At 45.9% G+C, this 11858-nt stretch overlaps 1 protein-coding gene across 1 annotated transcript in view; it reads left to right on the top strand.

The window, feature by feature from the left end:
• The first annotated feature begins 5303 nt into the window (after window positions 1-5303).
• LOC121537626 (angiomotin-like 2a) overlaps window positions 5304-11858 on the top strand; it is a 30323-nt gene continuing 23768 nt past the window's right edge. Inside the window, exons 1-3 of the mRNA XM_041845210.2 lie at window positions 5304-5671; window positions 7253-8080; window positions 8245-8419. Coding sequence (XP_041701144.2) covers window positions 7332-8080; window positions 8245-8419 — 924 coding nt within the window. The 5' untranslated portion in view covers window positions 5304-5671; window positions 7253-7331. The remainder of the gene's footprint in view (window positions 5672-7252; window positions 8081-8244; window positions 8420-11858) is intronic.

Raw genomic sequence — 11858 nt, 5'->3', positions numbered from 1 at the left:
AGGGGGTGTATTTATAACGGGACAGACGTCATGCAGGGGGTGTATTTATAACGGGACAGACGTCATGCAGGGGGTGTATTTATAACGGGACAGACGTCATGCAGGGGGTGTATTTATAACGGGACAGACGTCATGCAGGGGGGTGTATTTATAACGGGACAGACGTCATGCAGGGGGTGTATTTATAACGGGACAGACGTCATGCAGAGGGTGTATTTATAACGGGACAGACGTCATGCAGGGGGTGTATTTATAACGGGACAGACGTCATGCAGGGGGTGTATTTATAACGGGACAGACGTCATGCAGGGGGTGTATTTATAACGGGACAGACGTCATGCAGGGGGTGTATTTATACGAGCTCTATGTGCAAGGGGTTTAGCTACACTGTCAAGGGGTGAATCAGGTAAATCACATCAAATCTAATGGTATTTGTCACATGCGCCGAATACAACAGGTGTAGGTAGACCTTACAGTGAAATGCTCACTGACAAGCCCTTAACCAACAATGCAGTTTTAAGAAAAATAAGAGTTAAGAAAAATATTTACTAAATAAACTAAAGTCAAAAATGAAAGAGCAACAATAAAATAATAATAACGAGGCTATATACAAGGGGTACCATTACCGAGTCAATGTGTGGGGGTACAGGTTAGTGGAGGTAATTGAGGTAATATGTACATGTAGGTAGGGGTAAAGTGACTATGCATAGATAATAAACAGAGAGTAGCAGCAGCGTCAATGCAGATAGTCCAGGTAGCCATTTGATTAGCTGTTCAGGAGTCTTATGGCTTGGGGGTAGAAGTTGTTAAGAAGCCTTTTGGACCTAGACTTGGCACTCTGGTACCACTTGCCATACGGTAGCAGAGAGAACAGTCTATGACTAGAGTGGCTGGAGTCTTTGGCAATATTTAGGGCCTTCCTCTGACACCGCCTGGTATAGAAGTCCTGGATGGCAGGAAGCTTTCCCCAGTGATGTACTGGGCCATACGCACTACGCTCTGTAGTGCCTTGCGGTCGGAGGCCGCTCAGTTGCCATACCAGGCGGTGATGCAACCAGTCAGGATGCTCTCGATGGTGCAGCTGTAGAACTTTTTGAGGATTTGAGGACCCATCCAATAGTCTCCTGAGGGGGAATAGGCGTTGTCGTGCTATCTTTACGACTGTCTTGGTTTGTTTGGACCATGATAGTTTGTTGGTGATGTGGACACCATGGATTTTGAAGCTCTCAACCTGCTCCACTACAACCCCGTCGATGAGAATGGGGCTGTGCTCTGCCTTCCTTTTCCTGTAGTTCACGATCATCTCCTTTGTCTTGATCACGTTGAGGGAGAGGTTGTTATCCTGGCACTACACTGCCAGGTCTCTGACCTCCTCCCTATAGACTGTCTCATCATTGTCGGTGATCAGGCCTACCACCGTTGTGTCGTCAGCAAACTTAATGATGGTGTTGGAGTCGTGCTTGGCCACACAGTCATGGGTGAACAAGAAGTACAGGAGGGGACTAAGCACGCACCCCTGAGGGGCCCTTACCACCTGGGGGGCGGCCCGTCAGGAAGTCCAGGATCCAGTTGTGGAGAGAGGTGTTGTACCCAGGGTCCTTAGCTTAGTGATGAGCTTTGAGGGCACTATGGTGTTGAACGCTGAGCTGTAGTCAATGTACAGCATTCTCACGTAGGTGTTCCTTTTGTCCAGGTGGGAAAGGGCAGTGTGGAGTGCAATAGAGATTGCATAATCTGTGGATCTGTTGGGGCGATACGCAAATTGGAGTGGGTCCAGGGTTTCTGGGATGATGGGGTTGATGTGCGCCATGACCAGCCTTTCAAAGCACTTCATGGCTACAGACGGTAGTCATTTAGGCAGGTTACCTTGGTGTTCTTGGGCACAGGGACTATGGTGGTCTGCTTGAAACATGTAGGTATTACACTCGGCCAGGGACAGGTTGAAAATGTCGGTGAAGACACTTGCCAGTTGGTCAGTGTATGCTTGGAGTACACGTCCTGGTAATCCATCTGGCCCTGCGGCCTTGTGAATGTTGACCTGTTTTAAGGTCTTCCTCAAGTTGGCTACGGTGAGCGTGATCACACAGTCGTCCGGAACAGCTGGTGCTCTCATGCATGCTTCAGTGTTGCTTGCCTCGAAGCGCGCATAGAAGTCATTTAGCTCGTCTGGCAGGCTTGTTTCACTGGACAGCTCGCGGCTGTGCTTCCCTTTGTAGTCCATAATAGGTTGCAAGCCCTGCCACATCCGACGAGCGTCGGAGCCGGTGTTGTAGGATTCAATCTTAGTCCAGTATTTACACTTTGCCTGTTTGATGGTTCGTCGGAGGGCATAGCGGGATTTCTTATAAGTGTCCGGGTTAGAGTCCCGCTCCTTGAAAGCGGCAGCTCTACCCTTTAGCTCTGTGCGGATGTTGCCTGTAATCCATGGCTTCTGGTTGGGGTATGTCCCTGCATTAAAGTCCCTGCATTAAAGTACTGTATTTAGTATTACAGTACACCTACTTTAATATAAGTACAGAATCAAAGCAAGTACTTGTAATAACACAGTACAATACTGTAAAAATGACTGTATTATACTGTAAAAAAGTTAATGCTACCGTAATTGGAATGAATGAAATTCATTGAGGGGAGGGGTTTGTATTTGACAGTATTTTACTGTAATCACAAGGGATTGGTGCAAGCAGGTTGGCTGCTAGGTAAACTGTTTCCACATTACAGCATATTAATGAATATGTGGTGTTTTACATAATGTCCACTTCTAGAGGCCTTAACAAAGGCTTCCAAACTGGCAGTGACTACAGGGCAAAACAGACCAGAAAGACATGGCAAAATGCTCATCCATTTAAGGTTTAAGGCTTAAATTGATGTGGCACCATAACCACATTGGGAGTTAAATTGGACAGCATTCTGACTCACGGGTGCAACAAATATAGCCACTTACAAGGCACGCCTCAAAATATGTACATTTACATCTACATCTACATCATTTAGCAGACGCTCTTATCCAGAGTGACTTACAGTTAGTGAGTGCATACATTTTTTATTTTTTATTTTAATTTATTATTTTTTTCATACTTTTTTCATACTGAGCCAGAAACAACAATACCATGCACCCACTAGTGGTCCAAATATTTTTGGCGCTCCAAAGATAGGGTATGGTACTGTATTCTGTGGGGTGGAATTGCAGTACCAATTGAAATACAGCAATTCTCCCACAATGCACCATCATTTACAGTAACACATTTCAGAGTTTTTTTTACTCTTGATAATACCTCAAATTACCATATAAATGACAGTTTTCTGTTACAGTGTATAGTTTTTCATTTTATTTATTAAATTAAATTAAATGTTTAACATTTATTCATGTCATCTAAATTCGCAGTATTCAAGCTCCATGGAAAAAGGGTGTAGGTTTAGGTTACTGAGTTTGTGGCAGGATATTATGTTAACAGTTACAGATTAGTGTGTATTGTTTTGTATTGTTAGCTAGGTATTGCTACACTGTTGGAGCTAAAAACACAAGCATTTCGCTGCACCTGCGATAACATCTCTAAAATATGTGTGCATGACCAATAACATTTGATTTTATTTTAAACAGGCTGAGAGAATGTACGTCGCAACAGCTGGCCCTCAACTGCCATGCAAATGAACCAGGATGTCATTTCACTAGGAGATTGTGATGTGTGGGTGTTTCAGACAAGATAAGGATCTATGTCATCTTTACAGAGTCAGCAAGTTGAGGCTTGTTATAAACACAATCACTCTAAAGAGAAATCCTGGCTAAAAGCACGTAGTCTATAACTGAAAATCAGATGTGTCCAGGTGTCTCTATACATTCTTGAGGCACAAGTCCCTCCCTTTATCAGCCATTAGCATCCCCCTCTCTCAGCCAGGCCAGCTGATCCTAGGACCTAGGCTGCATCCCCCTCTCTCAGCCAGGCCAGCTGATCCTAGGGCCTAGGCAGCATCCCCCTCTCTCAGCCAGGCCAGCTGATCCTAGGGCCTAGGCTGCATCCCCCTCTCTCAGCCAGGCCAGCTGATCCTAGAGCCTAGGCTGCATCCCCCTCTCTCAGCCAGGCCAGCTGATCCTAGGACCTAGGCAGCATCCCCCTATGCAGCATGTGTGTGAAGAATGCAGGCCAGCCAGGACCAGGGGGTTGTTGTTGGTTAGTCCTGGCCTGCGTGCCCAAATGGCACCCTATTCCCTATGAGCCATTGTCAAACGTAGTGCACTAAATAGGGAATAGGGTGCCATTTATGATGATGGTGGTGGAGGGGCAGATGGCAGGGCTGTCACCTCCTCTTCTCCTCCCCTCCTCTCCTCTCCTCCTGGTCATGTCTGCTGTGAGGAGAACAATGCATCTCTTCTCTCAGAGCTAACCCTGATTAGGCAGGGGACAGGGGACCCCCAGACAGATGGCAGGTAGCAGGGCTCATACACCCGACCAGCACCCCCCCCCCTCACACACACACACAGTCACACACACACACACACACACAGTCACATCACCCGCCACCTCTCCATGTCCACACAGACGCACACTCTGCAATTACCCGGCACGGGCCTCGGCTTAAATATTTACCAGGCACATGCAAACAAAAGACCCTTAAAGAAAATAATGATCAACGACGCTTCACTTTAATGACGGATGCTGCTTGTCTCCAGATACCCTGTCTAGTATATGCTACTAATTAATGCTATGTTTGGACTTATTGCAGTAACTTTTGTCTGAATTGCCGGTTGGGTAGTAAGGACTGTATTTGATCAAGCATCCAATTACCATACATGGTGTTGCATTTTATAAAGCCCTTCTTACCTCAGCAGTTGTCACAAAGTGCTATAGGGATTGCTCAGACTTAACTATATGTGATATATATATATATATATATATATATATATATATTTGCCACAAGGCACAGCTATTGATGGTGAAATCCTAAAGGAAAACAATGGGTCAAATTATGATACAATATTTTGATAGACTATTTCTTGATAGAATTTATATAATGTTTGTGTGTGTTATACTCTATGGGGAGTTTAGAATGTCATGTAGGCTAAACAAAAGCATTTTATGGAAAACATTAAGTCTCTGCTTCACAATAGTGCCCCAATCTCTTTCTAGTCACAACATGCTACAGCTAATTACTCCATCTCCCCAACTGCTAACAACAACAACACGCTTTACATTACACAGGCAGGCGACTACCATCTGTCTCTCTGCAATGTGCACAGTGTTGCTCCGCTCTGACCGCTCCGCTCCGCTCCGCTCCGCCCCGCTCTGCTGTTCCGATTCTACCTACTTGCCCTGCCCCCCCTTCTCCCTCTGTGCGCTTTGCGCTCGCTCTGCGGTTCCGCTTTTCATCCCTGGGGGACTTTGAGTTCTCCCATTCCGATCATTCCAGTCTCAGCGAACAATCGGCCCTCAGTTATTTATTAGCAGCGCGCTCTCTCTCTCCCGGCTCAGTCTGTTGTGAGATCTGCTCAGACGCACACGGTAGCAGCGCTCTCTCTCTCTCTCTCTCTCTCTCTCTCTCAGAGGAACACATACTCCGGATACGACTACATACTTTCCATTTCCACTCAGTTTTATTAGGATCATTTTTTCGTCAACAAGAAATATAAACGATATACGCCGTGAACAACTTGCTTCCGTGATGAGAATGTAAATTGGTAAGAATTTAGTTCAGCTGCTTTTTGGAATGAGTTGCTTTACACATGGTGGATAGGTCTTTCAAAATATTAACTTCAACTACCCTTCTCTTTTGTTTTTTACAGTCTATCACGTTTTTTTGTTTTTTATAATAATGTTATAATAATTGTCTTTTAATTTCTCATTACATATATTTTATATATATATATATATATTTTTTATGTTGGGATGTCGGCTTTGGTCTGTGATCAAGTCTGTCTAGCCGCTGTAGACAATAGATACTTTATTTGCACTTTATTGACACTGAGTATAAATTGTTTTATTGGGCTATATGTTTTATTTTCCTAGTTTAGACTGGAATGTTATCAGATATGTGAAGATATAGCCCATGTTCTATCCTGGCTATGTGTGTTGAGCAAGACACTTAACCCTAATTGCTCCTGTGAATCGCTCTGGATAAGAGCGTCTGCTAAATGACTAAAATGGAAATGTGTAGTATTTAGGCCAATGTATACAGTAGGACTACATTATTCACACTGTTTAGATTGTAGAGTAAACATACATTTTTCTTTCAACAAAGCCTCAATGAATGTGTGGCCTACATCTGATATCTGTCATAGTATGTGCACGTGCTGGAAAGGCCAAATGAACAAAAAAAAAAGGGCAAAATCAGGCAATGGAATCTGATTGAAATCTGAACGGAATCTGATTGGAATCTGAACGGAATCTGATTGGAATCTAAACGGAATCTGATTGGAATCTGATTGGAATCTAAACGGAATCTGATTGGAATCTGAACGGAATCTGATTGGAATCTAAACGGAATCTGATTGGAATCTGAACTGAATTTGAACGGAATCTGAATGGAATCTGTATAGCTGGCAGCAGGAAATGACTGACTCAATATAATGATATCCAATAACTAAAATAAACATTTCCTTTTTTCTTCAATACTTCCGTGTTTTGGCCTTTACAACATAATGCCTAGTAATATGGCTTAACCTGCTAGTAATATGGCTTAACCTGCTAGTAATATGGCTTAACCTGCTAGTAATATGGCATATGCTATAGTTCACAGTGTGTGGTATGTTTGCATTTACACGCTGAAGTAAATTCTACTTAATTATAATAGAATTTAGATAGAATCTATACTGAGTATCATGTAGTAAAGTCCTGGCTCATACTTTTTACTGGAACAGCAAAAGCCCAGAGGGAATGTTGCAGCGGTGGTATTTGTGCACTAACCTGGTGTTACTATGGGAATAGGCTGTGAGGCATGACACATGCTGGACAGACTGGAAAGGAAGGCACTGCTGGTATGTGCTGCCTGCAAGTACCACAGCAGAGGGGGAAATATGTCTCTCTATTTACAACATTACACTGCTGCTATGTTGGCTTCGGGATACATTCCAAATGTGATGCAGTGTCTGATGATTGTTATTATGAGATGATTATAAGATAGGAAAGGGGGTAATACATGCTTATAACAAGTCTTTATTATAACGGCATCATAATGCATTATAAGGCTTTAAGTTATGTGCTACCAAATGTATTAGCTAGCTACTTGATTTAACTAATTCTCTTATTGCTCCTGTCTCTAGATCTATGGTTTACTAAGAATCCAAAGCAAACAAACTCTTCAACACACCCCTTCACTTATCTATTCTCTGATTGACTGAGATGAGAACTGCCGAGGAGTCTTCTGGCACGGTCCTGCACCGTCTCATCCAGGAGCAGCTCCGTTACGGGAACCTCACAGACACCAGCACCCTCCTGTCCATCCAGCAGCAGGCCCTGCGTGGAGGCAGCAACAGCAGCGGAGGAGGAGGGGGTACCGGATCCCCCCGCTCCTCCCTGGAGAGCCTGACCCAGGAGGAGTCCCAGTTCCTCCACATGTCCACCAGACAGGATCCCCAGGGCCAGGAGCACAAGGGGGACCACAACCACTGTGAGAGTGACTCCGTGTGTCGCCTCTACCAGCTCCACAGACACGGAGAGGAGCTGCCCACCTATGAGGAGGCCAAGGCCCACTCTCAGTACATGGCCTCGGTAGGGGCCCAGTGGGGTCAGCCTCAGCTTGGTCTGGGTCTGGATGTGATGGATCACCAGGGAGGGGGAGAGGGCCAGGAGGACCTGAAACGGAAGCACGCCCGGAGCCTCAGTGAGCGTCTCATGCGGCTCTCCCTGGAGAGATCAAGTGGAGACATTCAGCCCCTCACCTCCTCTCACAGTTACCCTCAGCTGTCCAATGGCCACTCAGGGCCTGTTGAACACCAGGGGACAGAGTTTCTCCAGTACCCTGATCAGAGGGGACCTCCCCCGGACTACCCCTTCCTGGTCAGGGCTCCTGGATACATGCTCAGCCACTCACAGGAGACACACGGACACCGCTACCAGGATCCTCCTCCCCCATTCCACTCACAGCACAGGTAAATATGACACACATATACCAATTATGGGTGCCAGACCAGTAGTGACACCCTGTTTGCTATATGGGATGAATGTAGCCTATATCCCAGTGACCCTATGTGTTTACAACCACCATTCTTAAATGATACCGTTTGATGCTAATGAATCCCTCTCCTCTCCCCAGGTACGTACCTGCCCAGCCTCAGGCAGAGATGGTTCGACACAGTGTCCGCTCCGGTCCGGAGGTCTACATGAGCCACAGCAGCCCCAGTACCGCCCAGATGGACCTGTTCAGGGAGAATGAGAGACTGAGGAAAGAGGTGGAGGGGTACAGCGAGAAGGCCGCCAGACTTCAGAAGGTGAGAGAGAGGAGACTTCCTTGGTTACAATAAACGGAATACGGTGCCGTTTGGAACGTTGAGGGTCTTCTACAATCATTCTAATTCTAATTCACATTCTACATTGACATTTTAGTCATTTAGCAGACGCCGTTATCCACAGTGACTTACAGTCAGTTCATTCATCTTAAGATAGCTATGTGACAAGTCCCCTGTAGCTCAGTTGGTAGAGCATGGCGTTTGCAACGCCAGGGTTGTGGGTTCGTTTTCCCACGGGGGGGCCAGTATGAAAAATGTATGCACTCACTAACTGTGAGTCGCTCTGGATAAGAGCGTCTGCTAAATGACTAAAATGTAAATGTGAGACAATCACATGTCATAGTAAGTACACTTTTCCTCAATGAAGTAGCTATCAGCAAAGTCAGAGCTAGAAAGGTGAGGGGTGGGTGCTGTGGAATTATTTAATATACTTATTGAAGAGGTAGGGTTTCAGATGTTTTCGGAAGATGGGCAGGAACTCTGCTGTCCTAACTTCAGAGGTACAGTGGCTTGCACAAGTATTCACCCCCCTTGGCATTTTTCCTATTTTGTTGCCTTACAACCTGGAATTAAAATTGATTTTTTGGGGGGGGTTGTATCATTTGATTTACACAACATGCCTACTACTTTGAAGATGCAAAATATGTTTTATTGTGAAACAAACAAGAAATAAGACAAAAAAACAGAAAACTTGAGCGTGCATAACTATTAACCCCTATTAACTATTAACCCCCCCCAAAGTCAATACTTTGTAGAGCCACCTTTTGCAGCAATTACAGCTGCAAGTCTCTTGGGGTATGTCTCTATAAGCTTGGCACATCTAGCCACTGGGATTTTTGCCCATTCTTCAAGGCAATACTGCTCCAGCTCCTTCAAGTTGGATGGGTTCCACTGGTGTACAGCAATCTTTAAGTCATACCACAGATTATCAATTGGATTGAGGTCTGGGCTTTGACTAGGCCATTCCAAGACATTTAAATGTTTCCCCTTAAACCACTTGAGTGTTGCTTTAGCAGTATGCTTAGGGTCATTGTCCTGTTGGAAGGTGAACCTCCGTCCCAGTCTCAAATCTCTGGAAGACTGAAACAGGTTTCCCTCAAGAATTTCCCTGTATTTAGCGCCATCCATCATTCCTTCAATTCTGACCAGTTTCCCAGTCCCTGTCGATGAAAAAAACATCCCCACAGCATGATGCTGGATGGTGTTCTCGGGGTGATGAGAGGTGTTGGGTTTGCCCCAGACATAGCGTTTTCCTTGATGGCCAAAAAACTCAATTTTAGTCTCATCTGAGCAGAGTACCTTCTTCCATATGTTTGGGGAGTCTCCCACATGGCTTTTGGCAAACACCAAATGTGTTTGCTTATTTTTTCTTTAAGCAATGGCTTTTTTCTGGCCACTCTTCTGTAAAGCCCAGCTCTGTGGAGTGTACGTCTTAAAGTGGTCCTATGGACAGATACTCCAATCTCTGCTGTGGAGCTTTGCAGATCCTTCAGGGTTATCTTTGGTCTCTTTGTTGCCTCTCTGATTAATGCCCTCCTTGCCTGGTCCGTGAGTTTTGGTGGGCGGCCCTCTCTTTGCAGGTTTGTTGTGGTGCCATATTCTTTCCATTTTTTAATAATGGATTTAATGGTGCTCCGTGGGATGTTCAAATTTTCAGATATTTTTTTATAACCCAACCCTGATCTGTACTTCTCCACAACTTTGTCCCTGACCTGTTTGGAGAGCTCCTTGGTCTTCATGGTGCCGCTTGCTTGGTGGTGCCCCTTGCTTAGTGGTGTTGCAGACTCTGGGGCCTTTCAGAACAGGTGTATATATACTGAGATCATGTGACAGGATCATGTGACACTTAGATTGCACACAGGTGGACTTTATTTAACGAATTATGTGACTTCTGAAGGTAATTGGTTGCACCAGATCTTATTTAGGAGCTTCATAGCAAAGGGGGTGAATACATATGCACGCACCACTTTTCCGTGATTTATTTTTTTTGAATTTTTTGAAACAAGTTATTACTTCACCAATTTGGACTATTTTGTGTTCGTCCATTACATGAAATCCAAATAAAAATCCATTTAAATTACAGGTTGTAATGCAACAGAATAGGAAAAACGCCAAGGGTGATGAATACTTTTGCAAGGCACTGTAAGCTGGTTCGACCATTGGGGTGCCAGGACAGAGAAGGGCTTGGACTGTGCTGAGTGGGAGCTGCCCTCCCGTAGGGATGGGAGGGCCAAGAGGCCAGAGGTGGCAGAACGGAGTGCTCGAGTTGGGGTGTAGGGTTTTGAACATAGCCTGAAGGTAAGGAGGGGCATTTCCTTTTGCTGCTCCATAGGTAAGCACCATGGTCTTGTAATGGATGTGAGCTTCAACTGGAAGCCAGTGAAGTGTGCGGAGGAATGGCTTGACATGGGAGAACTTGGGAAGGTTGAAAACTGGGCTGCAGCGTTCTGGATAAGTTGCAGGGGTTTGATGGCACAAGCGTGGAGCCCAGCCAACAGCGAGTTGCAGTAGTCCAGACGGGAGACGACAAGTGCCTGGATTAGGACCTGCACTGCTTCCTGTGTGAGGTAGGGTTATACTCTACGGAGGTTATAGAGCATGACCCTGCAGGAGCGAGTCACTGCTTTGATGTTTGCAGAGAACGACAGGATGTTGTCCAGGGTCAAGCCAAGGTTCTTTGCACTCTGGGAGGGGGAGACCATTGAGTTGTCAACCATGAAGGAGAGGTCTGAGCGGGCAGGCCTTCCCCAGGAGAAAGAGCAGCTCCTTCTTGTCAAGATTGAGCTTGAGGGGGTGGGCCAACATACAAGCTTATAGTTACCTGCCAGCGACGTAAAGGTGCGTGTCGCCACCTGGGTGTCAGAAGGGGGGAAGGAGAAACGTAGTTGAGTGTCATCCGCATAGTGATGATAGGAGAGACCATGTGAGGAAATGACGGAGCAGAGTGACTTGGTGTATAGAGAGAAGAGGAGAGGGCCTAGAACCGAGCCCTGGGGGACACCAGTAGTGAGAGGACGTGGTGCAGACACAGATCCTCTCCACGTCACCTGGTAGGAGCGGCCTGCCAGGCAGGATGGAATCCTGAGAGTGTGGAGAGCCGTGAGACACCCAGCACTGAGAGGGTGGAGAGGAGGATCACAGCGTAGAAGGCAGACCAGCACTGAGAGGGTGGAGAGGAGGATCACAGCGTAGAAGGCAGGTCTAGGAGGATGAGAACAGAGGAGAGAGAGTCAGCTTTGGCAGAGCGGAGAGCCTCCGTGACACAGAGAAGAGCAGTCTCGGTTGAGTGACCCGTCTTGAAGCCTAACTGGTCAGGGTCATGAAGACGGTTCTGAGAGAGATAGCGAGAGAGTGGGTCAGAGACGGCACGGTCAAGCTAATAGTGCCCTTGAATGATTCCGTCAATGCATCCTGTTCATAG

Source organism: Coregonus clupeaformis, chromosome 11 (genome assembly GCF_020615455.1).
Source record: "Coregonus clupeaformis isolate EN_2021a chromosome 11, ASM2061545v1, whole genome shotgun sequence".
In the NCBI taxonomy this organism is placed as follows: Eukaryota; Metazoa; Chordata; class Actinopteri; order Salmoniformes; family Salmonidae; genus Coregonus; species Coregonus clupeaformis.
The sequence above is the reverse complement of the archived record's forward strand: the minus strand, read 5'-3'. Positions and strand labels throughout refer to the sequence as shown.